This window comes from Macaca nemestrina, chromosome 20, assembly GCF_043159975.1.
Source record: "Macaca nemestrina isolate mMacNem1 chromosome 20, mMacNem.hap1, whole genome shotgun sequence".
In the NCBI taxonomy this organism is placed as follows: domain Eukaryota; kingdom Metazoa; phylum Chordata; class Mammalia; order Primates; family Cercopithecidae; genus Macaca; species Macaca nemestrina.
The window spans coordinates 55,447,502-55,475,277 of NC_092144.1; the positions used below are offsets into that span (position 1 = coordinate 55,447,502).

At 53.5% G+C, this 27,776-nt stretch overlaps 1 protein-coding gene across 1 annotated transcript in view; it reads right to left on the bottom strand.

Moving 5' to 3' along the window:
* Positions 1-1,537: 1,537 nt before the first annotated feature.
* LOC105478539 (exocyst complex component 3 like 2) overlaps positions 1,538-27,776 on the bottom strand; it is a 34,177-nt gene continuing 7,938 nt past the window's right edge. The window contains 10 exon segments of the mRNA XM_071087130.1: positions 1,538-2,519; positions 5,505-5,626; positions 7,271-7,426; positions 7,930-8,052; positions 15,628-15,763; positions 18,513-18,623; positions 18,825-18,925; positions 19,029-19,130; positions 20,577-20,688; positions 23,324-23,957. Coding sequence (XP_070943231.1) covers positions 2,231-2,519; positions 5,505-5,626; positions 7,271-7,426; positions 7,930-8,052; positions 15,628-15,763; positions 18,513-18,623; positions 18,825-18,925; positions 19,029-19,130; positions 20,577-20,688; positions 23,324-23,957 — 1,886 coding nt within the window. The 3' untranslated portion in view covers positions 1,538-2,230.

Below are 27,776 nucleotides of genomic sequence, written 5' to 3' on the forward strand. Positions count from 1 at the left end.
CAGTGGCTCACGCCTGTAATCCCAGCACTTTGGGAGGATGGGGCAGGAGGATGGCTTGAGGCCAACCTGGTCAACATAGTGAGACTCTGTCTTTACCAAACAAATAAAATTAAAATATTAGCTGGGTGTGGTGGCGTGGGCCTGTAGTCCCAGCTGCTCAGAAGGCTGAGGCAGGAGGATCACTTGGGCTAGGAAGTAGAGGCTGCAGTGAGCTATGATCGTGCCACTGCACTCCAGCCTGGGCGACAGAGCAAGACCCTGTCTCTAAAAAATAAACAATAAATGCCTATGGACTGCACAATACTGTTGATTCCTCAATTCCTCTCTTGCTCTTTTGCATATTGGCAACAGAAAAAGTGTCATTTTCAGGCTGGGCACGGTGGCTCATACCTGTAATCCCAGCCCTTTCGGAGACTGAGGCAGGTGGATCACTTGAGGTCAGGAGTTGGAGACCAGCCTGGCCAACATGGTGAAACCCTGTCTCTACTAAAAATACAGAAATTAGCTGGGTATGGTGGTGGTTGGAGGGGGAGGGCACCTGTAATCCCAGCTACTCAGGAGCCTGAGGCAGGAGAATAAATTGCTTGAACCTGGGAGGCGGAGGTTGTAGTGAGCTGAGATCGCGCCATTGCACTCTAGCCTGGGCGACAGAGCAAGACTCTGACTGAAAAAAAAAAAAAAAAGAAATAAAATAAAATAAAATGTCATTTTCAGAGGGCAAAGTGAGGAGGGTGCACCCTCAGGACATTCTTGCCTCAGCCTGGGGAAAGAGAGTTTAAGCAATTCCCCAGAAAGGCACAGGAACCTCAGCCCAGAGAGGGGCAGCTTCCTGCCTTGGGTAGCACAGCCTTGGGCTCCAAGAGTCCCTCGTCTCTACCTCCCCAAGTTCAAATGTGCATGCATGAGGTTTCAAACCCAGCCCCAACGCTAACCCCTGGCTGCCTCCTCTTTCTGACTTCTCAGGGAAAAAAAACAACCACCACCACATACACACAAAAATCCCGCAAGTCAGGAAACATCCATCACGGGCTGTCCAGCCCAGGCCGGAGGGGCAGGGGTCAACAGGGAGGTGACCTCAAGGTCTCCGTGGGGACCAGGATCCGGCGGGGCTGGGGGTGAGAGGCTGGAAATTTTCCCACCCTGAGACTTTCCTGCGTCAACCCAGGAGGGCGCCCTGGATGCCGCCAGCCCTGCCCCCAACCTCCTTCCTCTCCTGACAGGGCAGCTTCCCGGCTAAGGATGGATGGGGAGGGCGCGCCAAGATGGAGCCACCAGGACCAGGAATGGACAGGCACTTTGAGACTGACCAGATGAGGGACCCTGGCTCAGAGTGGCCAAGGCCTGGCCTCAGAGCCACACAGCCGGGAGGTATACATGGGTTGGCGTCGCTCCCGGCACACGCAGCCTCCCTCTGCCTCCACTGCCCTGCCCAGGAGCTGGAGCCCAGCCTGGCCTTGGGCGTGTGAAAAGCCACTGGCCCGGGGCCCTACTCCCCCGGTCCTTCCTCCCCTCAACACACTCAGGACTCAGCCCTTCCTTGTGTTAAATAGAAACCTCTTTATTCTAAGTATCGAACGTTCCTTAATACATTGGATTGGGGCCAGACCTTGAGGTCGGGGAAAGGGGCGGGGGAGCTGGGATATTTCTGTAGAGACTTCCAGAACGCCACTCACCACTCTGGGCTATGGCAGGAGGGGAGGTGCTGGGAACAGGCTTCACGGCCTTGGGAAAGTCCTTTGTCTCTTTGGCCTCTGTTTCCCCCACCTTTTTTTTTTTTTTTTTGAGAAAGGGTCTTGCTTTGTTGCCCAGGCTGGAGTGCAGTGGCACAATCATAGCTCACTGCAGCCTCAAACTCCAGCGATCCTCCAACCTCAGCCTGCCCAATAGCTGGGACTATAGGCACACACCACCATGCCCAGCTAATTTTTTATTTTTTGTAGAGATAGGGGGCAGGTCTCACTATGTTGCCCAGGCTGGTCTTGAACTCCTGGACTCAAGCAATCCTCCGGCCTCAGCCTCCTAAAGTGTTGAGATTACAGGCATGAGCCACCGTGCCTGGCCTTCATTTCCCTTCTGCACAGGGAGTTTGGGGTTGAGTGAGAAGACATCTAAGGGTCTTTCTATCCCAGGGGTGTGTGATCCCAGGCAGGGAGTCAGGAGAGGCGCCGTACGGGAGGTTGGCTTGTCAGCAGCATAGATGGGGTCACTAAGGCAGGCGGCTGGGTGACCCTCAGCGCCGGGCCCGAGGCCGCACTAGAGACGGAGGCCGGGGCCGGGGCAGACAGGCCAAACTGGGCCTGGCCAGCCGGGAGAGGGGGAGGCGGCCCAGGAAGAGAGGGAAGCTGAGACAGAAAGATGGGCGGGGCACGGGGATGTCTGCAAAGAAGGCACGGTCCCGAGGGGGCGACAGGGCTCCCTCCTCAGAGAGTTCCAGGTCCCGGGCCACGGCCAGGATCTCCTGGCGGGCGGCTGTGTTGCGCAGGCCACGGATGTCGAGGAGGGCTGCCACGTGCTTCCTCCTGTGGGGAGAGGAACAGACAGGTGTGTGCAGCTCCCCAGCTCTAGACACACACCCAGCCCACCCCCAGACCCCACCTGACCCCCTCACCTGTCCCAGAACCTGCCCGAGTTCTGCCTCTGTGCCCCCTCCAGAGCCTTCCATCCAATCAGCTCCCTTGCCCAGGCCCTCACCTCATACCAGGTCCCTCCAGAACTTCACTTCCAACCATCTCCAAATCCCCCTTACAACCAACTCCAGAACCAGCCCTGCAATCTTCCTTTTCACCCCAAGCCTCAGCTCGTGATTAAAATTCACCTTCTCTGCTGGGTGCAGTGGCTCACGCCTGTAATCCCAACACTTTGGGAGGCCAAGGCGGGTGGATAACCTTAGGTCAGGAGTTGGAGACCAGCCTGGCCAACATGGCGAAACCCTATCTGTACTAAAAATAAATAATAATAATAATAATTAATAAATAGCTGGGTGTGGTGGCAGGCGCTTATAATCCTAGCTACTCGGGAGTCTGAGGCAAGGGAATCGCTTGAACTTGGGAGGCAAAGGTTGCAGTGAGCTGAGATCGTGCCACTGCAGTCCAGCCCAGTTGATAGAGCGAGACTCCGTTTCAAAAGTAAAAAAAAAAGAGGCTGGGCGAGGTGGCTCACGCCTGCAATCCCAGCACTTTGGGAGGCCGAGGTGGGCGGATCACAAGGTCAGGAGATTGAGACCATCCTGGCCAACACGGTGAAACCCTGTCTCTACTAAAAGTACTAAAATTAGCCGGGTGTGGTGGCGGGCGCCTGTAGTCCCAGCTACTCAGGAGGCTGTGGCAGGAGAACGGCATGAACCCGGGAGGTGGGGCTTGCAGTGAGCCGAGATCGCACCACTGCACTCAGGCCTGGGCAACAAGCAGGACTCCGTCTCAAGAAAAAAAAAAAAGAAAGAAACCTTGTACCCCACTCCCCCTAAATCCTCAGCCCTAGGCACCTCCTAATCTCCTCAAGCTCAACCCCCTAAACCCAACCCAGCTAGCAAACTCTCAAACTTAGCTACAGATTCAAGTTCTGACTCATGATCCAATATTCAAGTTCAGAAACTCCATTATCAGCAAGAATACTGGGACTTCTTGGGACCCCATGGGACTCCAGGAATCTGCGCCTTCCCAAGGACATGACCCTATCCCCCAGAACCAGAACTGACCACCCTGAATCAGTTCCAAGACCCCCACCCTCAGTGCTGAAACTGAAACCCACTCATGCCTCACTCCTTGTTTTTCTGGGGTTCTGTTTCTGAGTATAGAATGTCTGTCTGCCTGAATAGCACTGCCAGCAGCCACCACCACTGCCACCACCATCCAGCACTGTCACATGGTTGTGTAGTGTGTTGATCTGGTGCACTAGTTTTTTTTTTTGTTTTTTTTTTGAGACAGAGTCTAGCTCTGTTGGCCAGGCTGGAGTGCAGTGGCACAATCTTGGCTCACTGCAACCTCTGCCTCCCGGGCTTAAGCAATTCTCCTGCCTCAGCCTTCCGAGTAACTGGGATTACAGGCATGTGCCATCGCACCTGGCTAATTTTTGTATTTTTAGTAGAGATGGGGTTTCACCATGTTGGCCAGGCTGGCCTCGAACTCCTGACCTCAGGTAATCCGCCTGCCTCAGCCTCCCAAAGTGCTGGGATTACAGGCATGAGCCACCATGCCCAGCCAATCTGGTGCACTAGTTTTAGAGCCAGTCTACTGCCCGGGTTCAAGTTCCACCTTTGCCACTTGCTAGGCGTGGTATTTCAATAGCTTTAATTATACCCCTTACAGGCCAAGTGCAGTGGCTCACACCTGCAATCTCAGCACTTTGGGAGGCAGAGGCAGGTGGATCACCTGAGCTCAGGAGTTCAAGACCAGCATGGCCAACTTGGTGAAACCCGCTCTCTACTAAAAATACAAAAATTAGCTGGGTGTGGTGGCACATGCCTATACTTGGGAGGCTGAGGCAGAAGAATCGCTTGAACCCGGGAGACAGAGGTTGCAGTGAGCTGAGATCACTTCATCCTGCGCGACAAAGTGAGATTCTGTCTCAAAAAACAAAGCAAAACAACAACAACAAAATACCCCTTATAAAGTTGGCATGGGCTGGGCAACGGTGGCTCATGTTTCCCTGTTTGTAGGAAGCTGAGGCAGGCAGATCACTTGAGCCCAGAAGTTCGAGACCAGCCTGGGCAACATGGTGAAACCCATCTCTACAAAAAAATACAAAAAATTAGCTGGGCATTGTGGTGCGTGCCTGTGGTCCCAGCTACTCAGGAGGCTGAGGTGGGAGGACTGCTCGAGCCCAGGAGGTTAACGCTGCAGTGAACCATGATTGTGCCACTGCACTCCAGCCAGGGAAACAGAGTAAGACCCTGTCTCAAAAAAAAAAAAAAAAGGTTGGCATGTAAGATGCTTATTTAGGTCTGAAATAAGAACTCATTGAATGAGAACTGCAATTGTTACTATAGTCATGGATGATGATGATGATGATGTTGATGATGATAAATTTCCCTAATAACCCTATGACGAGAATACTATTATCCCCATGGAACGGATGAGGAAACTGAGGCTCTGAGAAGGTCACATAGAAAGGAAGTGACCTAGCAGGCATTGAATGCCGCCTGCGCCTGCCGCTGTCCCAGTGCGTGTGCGCCCGTGTGCCCTGCGTGTCCCTGAGTCCCCCGCGGCTCCCCTGCGGGCCGGCCCTTCCTGCCTCCGGGCAGCCCTGCGCCCCCCTGCCCTGGGCTTCCTGTGACCGCCTGTTTGTTTGTGAGCCCTGGTGGCGGTGGCGGCGGAGGCAGCAGCAGCGGCAGGAGAAGGAGGGAAATCGTATTAATAATGCCCTGGTTCCAACAGGAAACGGCCGTCAGACACGCTCGCCGGCTCCCTCCCTCGCCCAGGAGGCAGGAAACATGAGGACGGATGCCAAGGCCGCCAGGAGACCTCGGCCAGGCACTGCAAAGCCCCGGCCCAGGCGGGGCGTCTCACCTGATGTCTGGGTAGTCGCGCACCAGCACTCCCACCTCCACCTGGATGCTGGGCGTGTCTTCCAGCTGCAGGACTTCAGCCAAATGGGGCACCACGGCGTCCAGCCACAAGGCCTGGGACTCCTGCAGGGGAGGGAGGTCGCAGGGCTCACACCCTCCCAAGATTGACCCTGCCAATTCCTGCCCCCCCTGGCCTGTTATCCCATCTCTAAAATGTAGCAGAAACCAGGCGTGGTGGCTCAAGCTCGTAATCCCAGCACTTTGGGAGGAGGCTGAGGTGGGCAGATCACTAGAGGTCAGGAGTTCAAGACCAACCTGGCCAACATGGTGAAACCCCATCTCTACTAAAAATACAAAAATTAGCCAGGCGTGGTGGTGCACACCTGTAATCCCAGCTACTCAGGAGGCTGAGGCAGGAGAATCACTTGAAATCGAGAGGCAGAGGTTACGGTGAGCGGACACTGCACGACTGCACTCCAGCCTGGGCGATGGAGCAAGACTCTGTCTCAAAAATAAAGAATAAAAATCAAAATAGGCTGGGTGCAGTGGCTTACACCTGTAATCCCAGCACTTTGGGAGGCCGAGGTGGGTGGATCACGAGGTCAGGAGATCGAGACCATCCTGGCTAACACGGTGAAACCCCATCTCTACAAAAAATACAAAAAATTAGCTGAGCGTGGTGGCAGGCGCCTGTAGTCCCAGCTATTCGGGAGGCTGAGGCAGGAGAATGGCGTGAACCTGGGAGGCAGAGCTTGCAGTGAGCCGAGATCGCACCACTGCACTCCAGCCTGGCGATACAGCGAGACTCTGTCTCAAAAATAAATAAATAAAATAAAATAATAAAAATAAAAAATAAAATGTAGCAGAAGACATACTGTGGTCACATTTGAGAAAAATCCATAATATAATCTCCTCCCAGTTTTGCAGATAATTTGGAACTCTGGGACACTTCTCCAAACCTCTTCCAAGTTTGCAAAATCTTGCCTTTGGGGGAGTGGAGACTGGATAAAGTGTACAAGGAAGCTTCCTGCATTCTTTCTTACATCTGCATGTGAATCTACAATTATCTCAAAAATTTTCCAAAGAAAACATTCCAAGGACTCCGGGCTTGAGACTCCGGGAAGAGCGACTGAATGAGGCCCTTCCAGCCCAGCTGAATACAACTGGGTACAAATAAGATCTGGCGGTTTTTAATTCCAGGGTTTAGAAATGTTAGGATTTCTGCATTTCTCTTGCATGTATCTTCTCTGTACGTTCATGGAGTCTTTTTTTTTTTTTTTTTTTTTTTTTTTTTTGAGACTGAGTCTCCAGGTTGGAATGCAGTGGCAGGATTTCGGCTCACCGCAACCTCCGCCTCTTAGTTCAAGGGATTCTCCTGCCTCAACCTCCCAAGTAGCTGGGACTACAGGCATGAGCCACCACACCCGGGTAATTTTGGTAATGCAAGGAGTTTTAACTCTGAGCCAGGCACCGTCCTAAGTACTTAACAGGAATTAACCAATCTGATCCTCAAAACAATGGATAGGGACCATTATTCGCCTTAACAGCCAAGGAAAGCGCCCAGAGGAGAGTTCTCAGAGCAAGAAAGCCAGGTTTTAAGTGCAAAGGGTGTGGATCAAAGTTACTGGTTGCTATTGACCAGAAGTTGGCTGAGAGTTTCTGTCCTGAGCCCTGCCCCTCTCCCCCTGGCTTTTGAGACCTGAGATTCTCGGAAGCCAAGCCTTGTCCTGGTTTCTGAAAGCCCCCCAACCGCGTCCCGACACTGACCAGCCGCCGGAACAGCCTCTGCAGTTGCGCAGCGTCCTCCCGGAGCCTCCCAGCCACGCGGCTGCGGGTCCGCGCCGAGCTGCAGCGCAGGCGCCCACGGAGCAGGGGCCGCACGTACTCGACCAGCGCCCGCCGGTGCAGCTCGGCCACCAGCGCCTGGAAGCGGAGGAGGGAAACCCGAGGGGTGTGAGCCGTGCCCCACTGACTCCCATCCCGCCAGTCTGAAGGCCAGCCCCGCCCCACTCGCCCATATCCACTCAGGCACCCATGGGCACCCTTCCCGTGCCCACGCCCCAGCCCCCAGCCCCTGCACTATCCTAGGATGTCTTCCCTGGCCCCCTAATAAGCCCGCAGACAGCCCCTGCCGGCCCCCAAAGGGTGCTCCATCCCAGCCTCTCCCTATTCCCCAAGCTCCACTCTCAGGGGCCCTGACTCAGTCTGCACCCCGCCTTACACCCCAGTTCCACGCACACGCCTCCCCGCAGACCCTGGGCAGGGGCCACCTCTTCCATCCATAGGGAGCCGCTCCCCACCTTAGAGGGCTTTCCTTCAGCAGGAGTGTTCTTGCTCTCCCAACCTCCCCTCTTCCCGCCCCTTTCCCCTTTCCTCCTCCCCTCTTCTCCTCCACCCTCACCTCCCCTCCCCTCAGGCAGGCGCACCTGGTAAGGCTCATCCTGCATTCTGCGCAGGGCCAGGGCCTGGGCACCCAGCGTGCCCACGATGCCATCCAGGGCCTCCGGGCTGCTCAGCCACTTCCGGCGCATCAGCTTGTTGAAGTGTGGCTGGCAGGGACATAGTAGGGGGTAATGGCTCTCCTCCCTCCCACCCTCCTTCTTCACTTAGGAATTTGTTCCTGGAACCCTGCTCCGTGTTGAACCCAAGCTGTGTGGTGCTCGGAACACATGGGGAACAGATAGCCCCAGCCCTGGCATCCTGGGACTCACAGTCCAGAAGGGGAGACAGACTGGTCCCCAGGTAGTGATGACCAAAAGCTGGCAAGGCTGGGACCAGGGAGCCCAGGGGTTTAGGAAGCCCAGAGGGGATGCCTGACTCAGCATAGAGCCTAGGAGGGCTTCCTGGAGGAAGGGACACCAGAACTGATGCCCTGGTGATGACCTTCCTTAGCCAAGGGAGGGATGGGGGCGGGAGTGGCTCAATGGGAGAAAATCGTGAGTATTAAGACAGTTCAGATTTCAGATGGGCATGCCAGGGAGAGGACCAGCAAAAAGGTCAGAGTGGCTGATGAAAACAGGGGACTTCAGGCCGGGCGCGGTGGCTCAAGCCTGTAATCCCAGCACTTTGGGAGGCCGAGGCGGGCGGATCACAAGGTCAGGAGATCGAGACCACAGTGAAACCCCGTCTCTACTAAAAATACAAAAAAAAAAAAAAAAATTAGCCGGGCGCGGTGGCGGGCGCCTGTAGTCCCAGCTACTCAGGAGGCTGAGGCAGGAGAATGGCAGGAACCCGGGAGGCGGAGCTTGCAGTGAGCCAAGATGGCGCCACTGCACTCCAGCCTGGGTGACAGAGTAAGACTCAATCTCAAAAAAAAAAAAAAAATTAAAGGTTGGGCACAGTGGTTCACACCTGTAATCCCAGCACTTTGGGAGGCCGAGGCAGGAGGGTAGCTTGAGCCCAGGAGTTTGAGACCAGCCTGACACTGCGAGACCCCTTCTATACAAAACATTTAAAAGTTAGCTGGGGCCGGGCACGGTGGCTCAAGCCTGTAATCCCAGCACTTTGGGAGGCCGAGGCGGGCGGATCACAAGGTCAGGAGATCGAGACCACGGTGAAACCCCGTCTCTACTAAAAATACAAAAAATTAGCCGGGCGCGGTGGCGGGCGCCTGTAGTCCCAGCTACTCAGGAGGCTGAGGCAGGAGAATGGCGGGAACCCGGGAGGCGGAGCTTGCAGTGAGCCGAGATCGCGCCACTGCACTCCAGTCTGGGCAACAGCGTGAGACTCCGTCTCAAAAAAAAAAAAAAAGTTAGCTGGGACTGGGCGTGGTGGCTCGCGCTTGTAATCCTAGCACTTTGGGAGGCTGCAGCGGGTGGATCACCTGAAGTCAGGAGTTCAACCCTGTCTCTACTAAAATACAAAATTTAGCCGGGTGTGATGGCGTGCAACTGTAGTTCCAGCTACTCTGGATGCTGAGACAGCAGAATTCCTTGAACCTGGGAGGTGGAGGCTGCAGTGAGCCGAGATTGCACCACTGCACTCCAGCCTGGGTGACAGAGTAAGACTCCATCTCAAAAATAAGTAAATAAATAAAAATAATAAATAAAAATTAGCTAGGTATGGTGTCATGTGCCTGTAGTCCCAGCTACTCAGGAGGCTGAGGTGGGAGGATCGCTTGAGCCCAGGAGTTCAAGGCTTCGGTAAAATATGATCATGATACTGCACTCCAGCCTGGGTAACAGAGGGAGGCCCTGTCTCAAAAAAAAAAAAAAAGAAAAAAGAAAAAGAAAGAACTTTAAGACATATTTTTAAAATTCATTAACTATGCACAGCCCTTAAGGGGAAGAGGACGAATTGCTTCCACATTCCACTTCCTAGATCTGGTTGAGAAAACAGGTTCCCCATCTGGGGCACTTAGGAAGGAATATAGTAAATGCCTCAGTTAATAACATCCTCCTTTTTGAAAGTTGCCTTTTCTCTCCACCCTTGAGTAGATCCGGTATTTGATGAAACTTGTGAAAGTGGGTGGAACCTGTCTTGCCCCCTCTTTTCTAGAATGCACGGTATATATATGCAACTGTGACTTTCAAGGAAATGTGTTTGCCACAAGAGAAAAACTCCATCTCAAAAAAAAAAAAAAAAAAAAATGTTAAGGGCTGGGCACGGTGGCTCATGCCTGTAATCCCAGCCCTTTGGGAGGCTGAGGCTCGAGAATTGCTTGAGCCCAGGGCAGCATAGTGAGACTCCCTCTCTGTAATTTTTTTTTTTTAAATTAGCTGGGCATGGTGGCCCACACTGTGGTCCTAGCTGCTTAGGAGACTGATGTGAGAGGATCGCGTAAGCCCAGGAGGTTGAGGCTGCAGTGAGCTATGATCATGCAATTGCACTCCAGCCTGGGCGACAGAACAAGATTCTATCTCTAAAAACAAAAACAAAAACAAAAACAAAACTCTTTTTCCCCGTCCAAAACAAAAAATAATAATAACTTTAAGACAGTGACGGAGAGCATTAAACCAAGCTTGGGCCTTTCGAAGTGTGTGTTTTGGGGGTGAGGGGAGCTGTGCGACCCTTAAGCCGGTTTTGAGGCTTATTCCAGGTATAAGACAGGGAGGGGAGAGGTGAGGCTGGGGCAGGCCTGGGGTGCACAGGGCCTCCTGGGCTGGGGGAGAAGCCCCAGCTTTCTCCTGAGGGCAGTAGGGAGTCATGGCCAGTTTTGTGCTGGGGAGGGAGAGGGTCAGATTTGTGCTTTACCAAAATGGGAGGAGGCTGGAACAAAGGGGAAAGTGGAGATAGGGAGGGAATGAAAGAGTGAGGAGGGGGAAGAGGAGAATCCAAGTGGTAGAATTCATAGGATGAAGTGAGTGACCACCGCCCATGGGGAGGGAAAGGAGGTATCTGGAGGAGACCAGAGACCCTGGAGATGGGCAGGCTGTGGGTCTCTCCCTGATACAGGGGCAAGGGGAGGGTTGGGGGAGAGGCTGCAGTCTGGGTGGACACAGGGCATGTGAGGTTCGGAGACATCCCCAGGATGGTATCCACGGGGGGGGGTCTAATTCCCTCTTCAGCTCAGCCTCAGCACCCCCTCCTGTTCTCTCACCCTGACAGCAGCCCAGTTTTCTTTTATTGTTTGTTTTTGTTTTTGTTTTTAAGGTAGGGTCTCACTGTATTGCCCAGGCTAGTCTCGAACTGCTGAGCTCAAGCGATCCTCCCACCTCAGCCTCCCAAAGTGATGGGATTACAACAGGTGTGACCCACCATGTCTAGCGTGTTGCTGGGGGTTTTTTGTTTGTTTGTTTCTTTTGAGATAGAGTCTCACTCTGTCACCAGGCTGGGATGCAGTGGCGCCATCTCGGCCCACGGCAAGCTCCGCCTCTCAGTTCAAGCAATTCTCCTGCCTCAGCCTCCTGAGTAGCTGGGATTACAGGCACCTGCCACCATGCCCAGCTAGTTTTTGTATTTTTAGTAGAGAAGGGGTTTCACCGTGTTGGCCAGGATGGTCTCGATCTCTTGACTTTGTGATCTGCCCGCCTTGGCCTCCCAAAGTGCTGGGATTACACGTGTGAGCCACTGCGCCCGGCAGGGTGTTTTTTTCTTTTTTGAGACAGAGTCTTGCACTGTCTCCCAGGCTGGAGTGCAATGGTGCGAACACGGCTCACTGCATCCTTGACTTCCTGGGCTCAAGCAATCTTCCCACTTCAGCCTCCCAAGTACCTGGAACCACAGGCATGCACCACTACACCCAGCTTATTGTTTTTTATTTTTTGTAGAGATAACGTCTTACTATGTTGCCCAGGTTGGTCTCCAACTCCTGGGCTTAAGCGATCCTCCCGCCTCAGCTCCCAAAGTGCTGGGATTACAGGTGTGAGCCACTGTGCCTGGCCAGCTCTGTTTACTGAACCTCCAAAAATGGAGCAAGGCATGAGGGAACCCACATAATGCCTGGGCCCTGGTGATTCTCCCAGGGTCCACACCCTGGCTGATGCTTACACACACATGCATACTCATGCACACGGCACACACACACACACACACACTCCCTCAAAAGCCTACAGCCATTCATACACTCACACAGGCATGCAAGCACAGCACTGTGTCCTATCTCTTCATGTCTCTAGCTGGTTCTTTTTTTTTCTTTTTTTTTTTTTTTGAGACAGAGTCTCCCTCTGTTGCCCAGGCTGAAGTACAGTGGCATGATCTCATCTCACCGCAACCTCTGCCTCCCAGGTTCAAGCGATTATCCTGCCTCAGCTTCCCGAGTAGCTGGGATTACAGGCACCTGCCACCATGCCCGGTTAATTTTTTGTATTTTTAGTAGAGATGGGGTTTCACCATGTTGGCCAGGCTGGTCTCAAACTCCTGACCTCAAGTGATCTGCCCGCCTTGGCTTCCCAAAGTGCTAAGATTACAGGCGTGAGCCACCATGAGCGGTCTATCTCTAGCTGGTTCTGATGTCTCTCCCTTTGTCCTTCTGTCCCAGTCTCTCTCCTTTCCTTCCTCCCTCACCTATCTTGTTTTCTCAGTCTTTCCCTGTTTCTTTTTTTTTTTTTTTTTTTTTTTGAGAAGGAGTCTGGCTCTGTCGCCCAGGCTGGAGTGCAGCGGCCAGATCTCAGCTCACTGCAAGCTCCGCCTCCCGGGTTTACGCCATTCTCCTGCCTCAGCCTCCCGAGTAGCTGGGACTACAGACGCCGCCACCTCCCTCGGCTAGTTTTTTGTATTTTTTAGTAGAGACGGGGTTTCACTGTGTTAGCCAGGATGGTCTCGATCTCCTGACCTCGTGATCCGCCCGTCTCGGCCTCCCAAAGTGCTGGGATTACAAGCTTGAGCCACCGCGCCCGGCCTCCCTGTTTCTTTTGCTTCCGCTCTCTCTGTCTCTGTCTCTCTCTCTGTCTCTCAAAACATACATAGTGGTTTATAAAGCCAGAGACAGTGGCTCATACCTGTAATCCCAGCTTGGGTGACAGAGCGAGACTCTGTCTCAAAAACAAAAACAAAAAAGCAAACATATGTAGTGTTTTTTGTTTGTTTTTTGTTTTTTTTTTTGAGACGGAGTCTCGCTCTGTCGCCCAGGCTGGAGTGCAGTGGCACAATCTTGGCTCACTGCAACGTCCACCTCCCGGGTTCATGCCATTCTCCTGCCTCAGCCTCCCTAGTAGCTGGGACTATAGGCGCCTGCCACCACGCCCAGCTAATTTTTTGTATTTTTAGTAGAGACGGAGTTTCACCGTGTTAGCCAGGATGGTCTCCATCTCCTGACCTCGTGATCCGCCAGTCTCGGCCTCCCAAAGTGCTGGGATTACAGGCGTGAGTCACCATACCCGGCCACACAGTGGTTTATAGATTAAGACTGTAGATTCGCAATGGGCTCTGCCACTTGCTGGCCTCATCTTCCTCACCTGTAAAATGAACCTACAGTCCATCTCGTAGGATTGCGGTGAGAATTAAACGAGCCGATACTCTCAAGCACCTGGCACAGTGAGTCCTGAGAATGTGTTTGCTGTTGCTACGAAGTCTGTACATTTAAGATAGCAAGCTGGGTGTGGTGCCTTACATCTGTAATCCCAACACTTTGGGAGGCCAAGTCAGGAGGATTGCTTGAGCCCAGGAGTTCAAGACCAGCCTGGGCAACATAGTGAGACCCTGTCTCTACCAGAAATACAAATAAATAGGGAGGGCACGGTGGTTCATGCCTATAATCCCAGCACTTTGGGAGGCCAAGGTGGGCAGATCACGAGGCCATCCTGGCTGACATGGTGAAACCCCGTCTCTACTAAAAATACAAAAATTAGCTGGGCGTGGTGGCAAACACTATAGCATGGCAGGTGGCAGTAAGTGCTTTGGAGAAAAACAGCAGGAAGTTGGGAGGAGGGTTTCGTCTAGGGGCTTCTGTTTTTTTGTTTTTTGAGAGGGAGTCTCGCTCTGTCACCCAGGTTGGAGTGCAATGGCATGATCTCGGCTCACTGCAACCTCCGCCCCCTGGGTTCAGGCAATTCTCTTGCCTCAACCTCCAGAGTAGCTGGGATTACAGGCCTGTGCTGCCACGCCTGGCTAATTTGTGTAATTTTAGTAGAGACGGGGTTTAGCCATGTTGGCCAGGCTGGTCTCAAATTCCTGACCTCAAGTGATCCGTCCACCTTTGCCTCCCAAAGTGCTGGGATTACAGGCATGAGCCACCGCACCTGGCCCGGGCTTCTGTTTTTTTTTTTATTATTTATTTATTTATTTTTTTTGAGACGGAGTCTCACGCTGTTGCCCAGGCTGGAGTGCAGTGGCGCGATCTCGGCTCACTGCAAGCTCCGCCTCCCGGGTTCCCGCCATTCTCCTGCCTCAGCCTCCTGAGTAGCTGGGACTACAGGCGCCCGCCACCGCGCCCGGCTAATTTTTTTTTTTTTTTTGTATTTTTAGTAGAGACGGGGTTTCACTGTGGTCTCGATCTCCTGACCTTGTGATCCGCCCGCCTCGGCCTCCCAAAGTGCTGGGATTACAGGCTTGAGCCACCGCGCCCGGCCCGGGCTTCTGTTTTAAATGGGGCAATCAGAGAAGGTCACACTGAGGTGACATTTGAGTCAAGACTTGAGGCAGGGCATGGTGGCTCATACCTGTAATCCCAGCACTTTGGGAGGCCGAGCTGGGCAGATCACATGAGGCCAGGAGTTCGAGACCAGCCTGGCCAACATGGTGAAACCCCGTCTCTACTAAAACTACACAAAAATTAGCTCGGCGTGGTGGTGCATGCCTGTAGTTCCAGCTACTAGGGAGGCTGAGGCAGGAAAATTGCTTGAACCTGGGAGGCAGAGGTTGCAGTGAGCTGAGATTGTGCCACTCCACTCCAGCCTGGGCGACACGGGGAGACTCTGTCTCAAAACAAAACAAAACAAAGCAAAACAAAACAAGACTTGAAAGAGGCATGAGAAGGAGCTATGTGGCTGTGAGAGGGAGAGCGTTCCAGGCAGAGGGAAGGACAAGTGCAAAGGCCCTGAGGCAGGAATGTGCCTACTGGGTTAAGAGACAGCAAGGGGGCTAGTGTGGCTGGCGTGGGGGTTAGCGGGAGAGTCAGGGAGCGGGCAGAGGGAGGAGATGAGGTCTGAGAGAGAGAGAGGGGAGAGGGAAGGGGCTGATTGTGCAGGGCTGTGGGGGCCACGGCGGGATTTTGGCATTTGCTCTGCATGAGCTGGGAGTTGTGGGAGGATTCTGAGCAAAGGGGAGTGGTTCACTGTATAACATGGGTTGAGCTTGTGTTATGGCCAGGAACACACTCCGCCTGCAGTCTCTCTCCTCAGTGCTCCCACCGACCCCCCACCACATTCACTAACCCACCTTTGCACCAAACCCTTATAGGGCGGGCATGAGGGCCTAGAGATGGGCGTAGGGGGCTCTGGGGTCTAGCAGAGCCTAAGCAGGGATTTGGGGGACCTCAGTGGAGAGGGGCTCCACCCAAACCTCAAGCCCACTCCTGCTGATGGCCCTCTGTTCTCCCCCTGGTCACATCCTCACCTCTTCCTTCCTGCACCCTCTCCACCCCACCAACAGGCCAGGCATGGCCCTAACCGCCCCCGCCACCCACCCCTGTGTGCTTCCCAAACACTGAGCTATGGGCTGAAGGGAACTGGAGGATGGTGGTTGGAGGTGGGGAGCACTTCCCTGTCCTGGCAAGGGCCCCAACCCTGGCCTCCCATCTCACTCACCTGCAGCTCCTGGAACAGCAGGTCGGCCACCACACGGTGGCAGAGCCGGGTCACATGGTCCAGAGCACTAGCAGATGCTTCCCGGGCCGGCTCGCTTTCTGGGGGCCCCACCCGGGCCAGGCGCTCGGCCAGAGCTCTGTAGGGATCAACAGAGCCAAAAGTGAGGGACCCCAACATCTCAGCCCAACTGCCTAGACCAGTCTCCCCCTAGGTAGAGCAGAGGGCCACAGGGGTGACAGGTCAGATGGGAGGCTGGGGAAGGTCAGGGACTCTGGAGAGGGGACAGGGGATACTTGACAGGTTGGGGGTGTCTGGGGATTGGGGATGTCTGGGGATGTCAGGGGACTCATGGATATTGGGAGGCTGAGGGATGGATGGCCAGGAGGTCTAGGGTATACTGGGGGAGGTCTTGCTGGGTCTTCGGGTCTCAGTTTCTCTTGGTGCTTTCCGGGTGAGAGTGGGGAGGCCTCCATTCTAAAAGTCTGTGGTTCTGATAGTCCACAGCTCTGAAACTCTACCCTTACTCTTTTTTTTTTTTTTTTTTTTTGAGACAGACTTTTGCTCTTGTTGTCCAGGCTGGAGTGCAGTGGCACGATCTCGGCTCACTGCAGCCTCCGCCTCCCAGGTTCAAGTGATTCTCCTGCCTCAGCTTTCCAAGTAGCTGGGAATACAGGTGCCCACCACCACACCCGGCTAATTTTTGTTATTTTTAGTAAAGACGGGCTTTCACCACGTTGGTCAGGCTGGTCTTGAAACCCTGGCCTCAAGAGATCTGCCCACCTTGGCCTCCCAAAGTGTGGAATTATAGGTGTGAGCCACTGCATCCTGCCCCAGCCATTTATTATTTATTTATTTATTTATTCTGAGACAAAGTGTCGCTTTGTTGCCTAGCTGGAGTGCAGTGGTGCAATCTCGGCTCACTGCAAACTCCGCCTCCCGGGTTCACGCCATTATCCTGCCTCAGCCTCCCAAGTAGCTGGGACCACAGGCACCCGCCACCACGCCCAGCTAATTTTTTGTATTTTTAGTGGAGATGGGGTTTCACCATGTTAGCCAGGATGGTCTCGATCTCCTGACCTCGTGATCTGCCCGCCTTGGCCTCCCAAAGTTCTGGGATTACAGGTGTGAGCCACCGCACCGGCCATTGTTATTATTTTTTGTAATACAAATGGTAGAATGGTATACCCACTTCTGCTCTTTCCTTCAACAGCTTGGAGACTTTTCCGTTAGGGCATGAAGAGTTCTCATGCTCCTTTTTAATATCTGAACTGGATTCCACTGCTTAGCTGTCCCATCATTTATTTAATTGGCCCCCGATAGATGGACAGTTGGTTCCATTTTTTCCAGGGAGGAACCCCGCACACATGTCATCTCCCATGAGCTTTTGGCCTCTAAAGGGTGGATTCCTAGAGGATCTGCTAGGTCAAGGTCCCAGTGTTTGTGATTTGGGCAGAAAGTGCTCAGTCTGGACTATTCTCCATTCAGCAATGGAAGAACACAGACTGCCACAATGATAGGAAATGGGAATGGCCAGGTGCGGTGGCTCACACTTGTAATGCCAGCATTTTGGGAGGCTGAGGCAGGAGCATCACTTGAGCCTGGGAGTTCGAGCCCAGCCTGGGTAACATAGAGAGACCCTCATCTCTTTTTTTTTTTTTTTTTTGAGACAGAGTCTTGCTCTGTTGCCCAGGTTACAGTGCAGTGACGGGATCTTGGCTCACTGCAACCTCCGCCTCCCGGATTCAAGCAATTCTCCCACCTCAGCCTCCTGAGTAGCTGGGATTACAAGCACCTGTCATCATGCCTGGCTAATTTTTCTATTTTTTTTAGAGATAGGGTTTCACCGTGTTGATCAGGCTGGTCTTGAACTCCTGACCTCAGATGAACTGCCCACCTCGGCCTCCCAAAGTGCTGGGATTAGAGGTGTGAGCCACCATACCCAGCTGACCCTCATCTCTCTCCCTCTCTTTTTTTTTTGAGACGGAGTCTCACTCTGTTGCCCAAGCTGGAGTGCAGTGGTGCGATCTCGGCTCACTGCAAGCTCTGCCTCCCAGGTTCATGCCATTCTCCTGCCTCAGCCTCCTGAGTAGCTGGGACTACAGGCACCCGCCACCACGGCCAGCTAATTTTTTCGTATTTTTTTTTTGTTTGTTTGTTTTTTGAGACGGAGTCTTGCTCTGTGCCCCAGGCTGGAGTGCAGTGGCGCGATCTCGGCTCACTGCAAGCTCCGCCCCCCGGGTTCATGCCATTCTCCTGCCTCAGCCTCCTGAGTAGCTGGGACTACAGGCGCCCGCCACCACGCCCGGCTAGTTTTTTGTATTTTTTTAGTAGAGACGGGGTTTCACGGTGTTAGCCAGGATGGTCTCGATCTCCTGACCTTGTGATCCGCCCGCCTCGGCCTCCCAAAGTGCTGGGATTACAGGCTTGAGCCACCGCGCCCAGCCATTTTTTCGTATTTTTAGTAGAGATGGGGTTTCACCGTGTTAGCCAGGATGGTCTTGCTCTCCTTACCTCATGATCCACCTGCCTCGGCCTCCCAAAGTGCTGGGATTACAGGCGTGAGCCCCCACACCCAGCCCCCATCTTTTTTTTTTTAATTAAACTAATCAAAAAGGATAAAAAGGCAAACAAACAAACAAACAAAAAAATTGTCATTCTTAAGAGTCTTGAGTCTGGGGTCTAGGTTTCTATAATTCGAACATTCCAATATTCAGATGCTCTGTGGTACTATGGCTGTTTCAAGGACTCGCAGATTTTATGCTTCTAAGGTGCCATGCTCAGGCTCCCCTGAATCAGTTCTTCAATCCCCACCCAGGATCCGGGTATCCCAGGTCAGCTTCCACCTTGGATTGGTCCTCCCTCCATCATACCGGGGATGCCCTCACCTCAGCGGGGGGCCGCAGTTGACCAGGGCGATGGTCTTGCTGATATAGGTGTCAGGTAGCATCTCCCGGACTCCTGGGTTCTCATGGAATCGCTCCACGCGCTGCTGGAAGCTGGTGGGAGGAAAGGGGACAGATGGGGCGCTGCTGGGTCAGGGTTCCTGGCTGGGCACCCAGGCTGCCAAAGCCACCACCCCTGCGTTGGCACTCTACCTGTCCTCAGGTGACTCCCTCTCATCTCTCCTCTCTCTGTAGGATCCCAGGCCCCGATGCCCAACCCCAGCAGAGCTAACCCGTGCTCCCAGGTCCACCTACCTCTGCAGGAACTCTGCCAGCCCCCCCAAGCAGCAGTGGGCCATCCGCTCCCCAAACTCCTGGCTGATGCGGGGCGCTCGCTCTGTGTGCTCTTCCAGCAGCTGCGAGGTCCAGGGCGACGAGAAGAGGTGAGGAGGGGGCAAGGTCTCACTTTCCCATGCCTGCGTCGTCCAGTCCATCCCCAAGCCTCCCTCCACCTCCTACCTCACACACATCCTGGGCCAGGCTGCTGTGCTGGTCCTCCAGGCTCCCCCAGTGCTCCTCGTCCTCCTGCAGCACGCGGAGAAGGGCGGCCCTGGTCTGAGCCTACAGTGGGGAGATGGGAGACAGGTAGGACTTGGGGGCTGCCTGGGGGTCTTTTTCTATCTCTTTTTCCCACCACAATCCCCTAGCCCTTAGCCCCAAGCAGTTCCGGTTTCTACCTGTGAGCTTGTCAAGGTGATGCTGGGGAGGGAGGCTGAGCCAGAAAACTTCCACAGCCCTTCCCACTCCTAACTCTGTGGTTTGGAACTTTATATCAAAAGTCTGTGGTTTGGCCGAGCGCAGTGGCTCATGTGCGTAATCCCAGTACTTTGGGAGGCCTAGGTGGGCAGATCACCTAAGGTCAACAGTTCGAGACCAGACTGGCCAACATGCAGAAGCCCCGTCTCTACTAAAAATACAAAATTAGCCGGGCGTGGTGGTGCATGCCTATAATCCCAGCTACTTGGGAGGCTGATGCAAGAGAATCACTTGAACCCAGGAGGAGGAGGTTGCAGTGAGCCGAGTTCGTGCCACTGCACTCCAGCCTAGGCAACAAGAGCGAAACTCCATCTCAAAAAAAAAAAAAGACACATGTACATTAATATACATATACGTACATTAATGTACACGTGTATATTATTTACAATGTGTATACATATTTATGTTAATACGTATACGTAAATGATGTATATTTAATATTTATATTTAATATACATTAAATTAAATATATTTAATATAAATCCTACTATTACATAATATGTATTAAATATTATTTATATTAAATATTGTTTTTCTTTAGAGGCCGCGTCTTGCTCTGTCCCCCAGGCTGGCGTGCAGTGGCACCATCATGGCTCACTGCAGCCTCACACTCCTGGACTCAATCCTCCTGCCACAGATTCCTGAGTAGCTGAGGCTACAGGCACATGCCACCACACCCAGCTAACTTTTTAAATGTTTCACAAAACAATTTTTGTTTTTGTTGTTGTTGAGACGGTGTCTCGCATTGTCACCCAGGCTGGAGTGCAGTGGCGCCATCTTGGCTCACTGCAACCTCCACCTCCCGGGTTCATGCCACTCTCCTGCCTCAGCCTCCCGAGTAGCTGGGACTACAGGCGCCCGCCACCACACCTGGCTAATTTTTTGTATTTTTTGGGTAGAGACGGGGTTTCACCATGTTAGCCATGATGGTCTTGATCTCCTGACCTCGTCATCCACCCACCTCGGCCTCCCAAAGTGCTGGGATTATAGGCGTGAGCCACCGCGCCCGGCCCAGTTCTGTGATTTTCTTGTACTCTAAGGTTTGAAGTGTCCAGATATACTGAACCTTTACTAAGTGTCTGTACAGGCGGCCTTTGTGTCTATGGCGTATGGACAGAACTGAGAAATTCATAAAGGGGAAAGGGAGCTGGAAAGAGTGAAAGGGGGAGGGGACAGGCCTCCGAAGCCCACTGTGACCCCCTCCCTCCCTCCACAGCACTTCCCACTTCCAAAATGCAAAATCCCAGGTACCTTAACATCTGTGACGCATTCATCCTCCAAACCCCGCAGGGTGCCAGGGGACAAAAGGGGCCCCAGCTCCCCATTCTCCAGGGCAGCCATGTCCACCAACCCTAAGACCTCTCTGGGGGTGGGGGTGAGAGAAAAGGAGGTCTGTGAAAAGTGGGGCTGGGCAGTTGGACCCTTCCCTACACCCTCCTACCCACTGTTTCTGTGACCCTAGGCCACTCCCTTCCTCTCTCTTAAGTCAGCTCTGCTCATCCCTCAGAGGAAGTCTTTGGAATTGTTGCTTCCCCGGCTCCAGCTCTCTGAGTCAGCTCCCTGATGGATGGTGTCCGGGCATGATATTTAAGGGTCAAGTCCAGGCTTGAAGATCTGACACGCAAGGCTTCGCCCATGATCCATTTCACCAGACAGAAGTTCCCTTTGCGCCTATGCTCTGAAGCCCTGCTCCCTTACCTGGCCTTGCAGGCTTCCCCAGTCCAGCCCTTGCTCCCCACCTTCTACTTGATTACATGCCTGGAGCTATGTGACATCATCAATATCCACCCCCATATACCCCAGACTTGGGCTCACGGCATCCTCTCAATTATAAACACCATCTCCCGGCCGGGCGCGGTGGCTCAAGCCTGTAATCCCAGCACTTTGGGAGGCCGAGGCGGGCGGATCACGAGGTCAGGAGATCGAGACCATCCTGGCTAACACGGTGAAACCCTGTCTCTACTAAAAATACAAAAAGAAATCAGCCGGGCGTGGTGGCGGGCGCCTGTAGTCCCAGCTACTCCGGAGGCTGAGGCAGGAGAATGGCGTGAACCCGGGAGGCGGAGCTTGCAGTGAGCCGAGATCGCGCCACTGCACTCCAGTCTGGGCGACAGAGCTAGACTCCGTCTCAAAAAAATAAAAAAATAAAAAAATAAACACCATCTCCCTACAAATTGGACCAAACCCAGTTCCCAGCACTTTAGGAAGCTTTCTGGACTCCCTATCCTGCCTCCATCCCTTATAGATAACATGAGAGCATTATCAACATACATTCCCAAATGAGATCTTCCCAGTCTTCTGGTGACAGCACCCTGATTTTGTTGGAAGAACCACCCACCCCCTTCACTGCCCAAGGTGTGGCTTGGATGTGGCTAACTCCCTTTTCTCTGGGGTAGACAGGTGACCTGGAGGTAGCTAATCACCATATTCCATCCCCCGGCCACAAGAATGGGTATGTTTTAGGACACAAAGGCTCAAGAGTAGTAAGATTCTAGGACTGGGAGGGACCATGGTACTGAGGTTCTGGGGGCTACCCGTATAGAATTCAAGGGGTGAACAGCACTCAAGTCCTAAAACTGGGCCAGGTGTGGTGGCTCACACCTGTAATCGAAGCACTTTGGGAGGCCAAGGTGGATGGATCACTTGAGGTCAGGAGTTCAGGACCAGCCTGGCCAACATGGTAAAAGCCCGCCTCTACTAAAAATACAAAAAAATTAGGCTGGGCATGGTGGCTCGTAATCCCATGGTTGGCATGTAATCCCAACACTTTGGGAGTTTGAGTCAAGTGGATCACCTGAGGTTAGGAGTTCAAGACCAGCCTGGCCAACATGGTGAAACCCCATCTCTACTAAAAATACAGAAATTAGCTGTGCATGGTGGTGGGTGCCTATATAAATCCCAGCTACTTGGGAGGCTGAGGCAGGAGAATTGCTTGAACCCGGAAGGCGGAGGTTGCGGTGGGCGGAGATGATAGCACTGCACTCCAGCTTGGGCAACAGAGCAAGACTCCGTCTCAAAAATAAATAAATAAATAAATAAATAAATAAATAAAGTCCTAAAACTAGAAGGATCAACAGTGTTGAGGTTCTAAGACCGAAAGAGGGAATGAGGCTAAGGTTTACGATTCAAAGGTTCATTGGTACTAAGTTTCTATGGTTGAGTCATCAATTCTAAGTTCTAAGATTGGAAACGTCAACACTACTACTGACCTAGGCTCTAAAGAGAGAGCAGTGCAGGATTCTAGAATTCTAAGTGTCATTGTATTAAGGTTAAGGGTCAGTGGGGCTATGGTTCTAGGAAGGAATGGTCAACAAGGCTAAAACTCTAGGACTCAAAGTGTGAACAGCTAAGATTCCAGTAGCGTAAGTGTCATGAAGCCCAGGTTCTTGGACTGGTGAGCCCACGGTGCTGAGCTACTAGGATTGAAACTGTTGATAGTGCTACAATTGTAGAACTTGAAGACTCAATGGTGCCAATAGGTTCTAGGTCTGAAAGGGTGGGAATGCTAGGATTCTAAGACTGGAAGCATCGGTGTTACTTAGGTGCTAGGAGTGTAACTGTCCGATGATGCTAAGGTTGTATGTAGGTCTAGAAGAATGAATGGTGTTGAGATTTTAGGAACGGAAACGTAGACACGCGAACGTTCTAGGACTGGAGGAATCAACGGTGCTAAGATTCGGGGACTGGAAGGGTGGACAGTGAGGCGATCTAGAGTGTAAGTGTTGACAGAGCGCTGAGGTTCTTGGACAACAGTGGTGCCGGAGCTCTTCTAGGACTGCAAGGGTTCGTGGCAGTAAGGTGCTGGAACCGGAAGCCTGGGTAGCAATTCGATTCTAGGATTATAACTGTCAGCGGTGCTGACGACTGGATGGGTCAATGGTGTTAAGTGCTAGGACTGTAAGGTCAGCTGTCCCAAGGTCCTTAATGTCTGAAGAGGCCAGTGCTGGGGGTTGGGGCTGGGGGTTTCACGCGACCTTGGGCAACCGAGCCCAGCTCACCTGGGGTAGACCTGATTGTGCCAATGCAGCAGCGCGTAGCGGTCGGCCAGCGGCAGCCTGCGACGGGCAGAGGCCCCCAGCCACTCGGCCAGGGCCCCGTGGTAGCCGCGCAGGTAGACGCCGAAGGCGCCCAGGCCGGCGGGGTAGGCGGGGGCCAGGCGGCCCCGCACAACGGCCATATCCTCCAGCAACCGCGCCCGCAGCGCCTCCAGCTGCCCGGCCAGACCTCCGGGCGCCCCAGGAGCCGCCGCCTCTAGGCGCTCCCGGGCCGCGCGCGCCACAGCTTCGGCCCAGCGGGCGCGCAGCTTGCGGGCCGCCCCGGGCCCCCGACGCCCATCCGCCGCCTCCTCCTGCACCAGCACCTGGCCCAGCTGCGCCACAGCGCCTGCCCCGGCGCACGCGCCCGGCCCGGGGCCCGCCAGCGTCTCGCGCACCAGCGCCCACAGCTCACGCTGCAGGGCCTCGTACAGCAGCGCCACGTCCCGCGCCCGGCGGCCCCCGCCAGCGCCCTCGGCCTTGGGAGGCCCAGGTGCGCCGCCCCCCGACGGCGCCAGCGCCTCGGCCTCCAGCTCCAGGATGTGCTCGTCCGCGCGCGCTAGTTCGCGCTGCTGGATCAGGCTCAGGATCTCCAGCACTGCAGGGGGGAAGGCGGGAGGTCAGCAGTGCGCGGGGTGGGGGGGGGATGGGGGGGGATGGGGGCAATGCCGGACGCAGGGGTAGGGTGGGTGCTTAGGAAGGGAAGGGAGATGACGGGAAGAGGGTTACAGGAGGCGGGAAGGTGTTGGGGGCAGAGAAGAGCCCGGAGAAGAGCAAGAAAGAAGGGTGTTGGGTAAAGGATGTAGGGGAGGGGACAGGGTGAGGGGCTCATGCTTGTAATCCCAGCACTTTGGGAGGCCGAGGCTGGCGGATCACTTGAGGTCAGGAGTTCAAGACCAGACTGGCCAACACAGCGAAACCTCGTCTCTACTAAAAATACAAAAATTAGTAGGGCGTAGTGGCATACCCCTATAATATCAGCTACTCGGGAGGGCGAGGCAGGAGAATCGCTTGAACCCGGAAGGCGGATGTTGCAGGGCGCCGAGATTGCGCCACTGCACTCCAGCCTGGGCAACATGTTGAGTGAGACTCTATCTCAAAAATAAATAAATAAAAACTTAAAAAAGAGAGAGAGAGAAAAGAAAAATGCCTGTGACTGAGGAAGGGATCTCGGGAGGTTGCGGGATGGAGAAATGGAGGAGGGGTCGGAGGAGGCGAGAGGGTTGAGAGAGGAGCCAGGTAAGGGGGAGTGGGATGGAGGCAGCGGTGGGAGCAGGAGGGGCAGGGTGGGGGCTTGGAGATGAGAGGATATGGGACCACTGATGGGGTCTTTTTGGGGTGGGGATGGCTGTGGGGTGATCTGGCCCTCTGATGAGTTCAGACTGCCTCAAGAAAGGGGAGTCGTGGGGCTGGAAGGCCTCTGAGGCTGAAGGAGGGTCCTGGCAGCCCAGGGTTACCCTCGACACCTCCACCCCCCTCCACTTCCTCCCTGGCAGAGAAACTATTTCCTGGCCAGCGCTATTTCTGCCCATCCGTTTCCAGAAGGCGGGGCTCTAGTCACCCCCTCCTCACCTCCCTCCAGTGCCCTCCCAGTCCCCAGGGAGCTGGGGCTGAAATAGCCTCTGGCCAGAACGCGGAGGGCATCAGAGGACAGAAAAGGCTCTCCTGAGTCCCCAGCCCTGGAGCAGCTCAGGCCTCAGGGCTAAAAGCAGAGCTCAGGCACAGGAGCAGAGATAGAGGCAGGGTTGGGGATGGCAGTGAATTAAGATGGGGATTGGGACAAGGATGGGGATGGGGCTGGAGGTGAGGATGGGGGGAAGGTGGGGGTGGGGATGAGGGAGTTTAGGGTTAGGATTAAGTCGGGTGGGAGTCTGGACAGAAATGGGAAAGGAGGGAAGAATGACATTGGGATCTGGGTAGGGATGAGGTTGGAAAGGTGGGGGAGGGGAGTGTAAGTGAAAGCTGAGGATAGAAAGGACGTAAAGATTGATGTGAAGGCCGGGCACGGTGGCTCACGCCTGTAATCCTAGCACTTTGGGAGTTGGGCAGATCACCTGAGGTCAGGAGTTCGAGACCAGCCTGAGCAATATGGTGAAACGTCATCTCTACTAAAAATACAAAAATTAACCGGGCATGGTGGTGTGTGCCTGTAGTCCCAGCTACTCAGGAGACTGAGACAGGAGAATTGCTTGAACCGGGGCGGCAAAGGTTGCAGTGAGCTGAGATCTCGCCATTGCACTCCAGCCTGGATGACAGAGGTAGACTCCGTCGCAAAAAAAAAAAAAATAAAAAAATTGATGTGAGTTTGAAGATGAATTCTGGAAGTGAGTTGGGCTTGGGAATAGGAACGTGGATGGAATTGAAGATGGAGGGGTTGGGGATGAGGGTTTAGGATTGGGACTCAGGATAGGGGTGAAGATAGATTAGGGATGAAGATGAGGTTGAGTTTGGAGTTGGAGTTGAAACTGGGGGCTGAGGAAGCACTAGGATATCAAGTAGGACTGAATAAGGAGGTTGCTGGTCAGGGGTGGTGGCTCATGCCTGTAATCCCAGCACTTTGGGAGGCTGAGGCAGGTGGATCACCTGCGATGAGGAGTTCGAGACCAGTCTGGCTAACATGGCAAAACCCCATCTCTACTAAAAATACAGAAAAAAATTTTAGCCAGGCATGGATGGTGATGCATGCCTGTAATCCCAGCTACTCGGGAGGTTGAGACAGAATTGCTTGAACCGGGGAAGTGGAGGTTGCAGTGAGCCGAGATTATACCATTGCACTCCAGCTGGGCAACAGAGTGAGACCCCATCTCAAAGGAAAAAAAAAAAAAAGGAGGTTGCCGGAGGGAAATGGGTGGAAGGTGGGTGCTGAGAGGGGCCTGGGGCTGGGGGTTAAGAGTGAGACCAAAAGAGTGTAAAAGGGTTGAAGGTGAACATGGGGAAGAATGGGATATGAAATGGGACTGGACCAGCTGGGGGTTGCCATGGTGTTGGACATAGACATTGATATTAAAGATGGTGTTTGGGGCCAGGCGTGGTGGCTCATGCCTGTAATTCCAGCACTTTGGGAGGCCGAGGCAGGGGGATCACGAGGTCAGGAGATCCAGACCATCCTGGCTAACCTGGTGAAACCCCATTTTTACTAAAAATATAAACAATTAGCCAGGCATGGTGGCAGGCGCCTGTAGTCCCAGCTACTTGGGAGGCTGAGGCAGGAGAATGGTGTGAATCCAGGAGGCGGAGCTTGCAGTGATCCGAGATCATGCCACTGCACTCCAGCCTGGGCAACAGAGAGAGACTCTGTCTTAAAAAAAAAAAAAAAAAAGATGGTGTTTGGGCTAGGCGTGGTGGCTCACACCTGTCATTCCAGCACTTTGGGAAGCTGAGGTAGGAGGATCACTTAAGGCCAGGAATTCAAGACCAACTTGACCAACATAGTGAGACCCCCATCTCTACAAAAAATGTAAAAATTAGCCAGGTGTGATCGGGTGTGCCTGTAGTCCTAGCTACTCAGGCTGCTAAGGTGGGAGGATTGCTTGAGCCCAGGAGGTCAGGGCTGCAGAGAGCCATGATTGCACCACTGCACTCTAGCCTCCAGTCTGGGTGTTAGAGTGAGACCCTGTCTCCAAAAGGAGATGGCATTTGGAGGAAAGGATGAGCTGTACGAGAAGCATATGGATGTGTCTCAGATAGAGACTGATGGTGGGCTTGGAATAAGTGTGAGGTGAGAACAGAAAAGGCATTGAGGAAGACACTGGGGCTTGGAGTAGGAATGGGGACTGAGGATGAAGATGGGGTGGTGTTAGGGATTGAATTATGTCCCCCCAGAAAAAAAAGGATATGTGAAGTCTTCACCCCAGTACATCAGAATGTCACCTGATTTGGAAATAGGGTCTTTACAGAGGCAATCAAATTAAAGTGAGATCATAGCGCAGACCCAAATCCCATATGAGTGGTATCCTCATAAAAAGGAGAAATTGGCCAGGTGCCGTGGCTCACACCTGTAATCCCAACATTTTGGGAGGATGAGGCAGGCAGATCACTTGAGTTCAAGAGTTTGAGACCAGCCTGGCCAACATGGTGAAACCTCATCTCTAGTAAAATACAAAAATTAGCTGGTCGTGGTGGCACATGCCTGTAATATCAGCTACTTGGGAGGCTGAGGCAGGAGAATCGTTTGAACCCAGGAGGCAGAGATTGCCGTGAGCTGAGGTTGCACCACTGCACTCCAGCCTGGGCGGCACAGTGAGACTCCATCTCAAAAAATAATAATAATAAATAAAATAAAGAAATTGAAGAAATTGGGGATAGAAAGGGAAGGGGGAGAGATGGGACCAAAATCAGGTATTCACGTGGCTTTAGACGTGGGAGTAGGGCTGAAGACGGCAGGTGGAGGAGGCAAAGATTGAGGGTGGGCGTATAT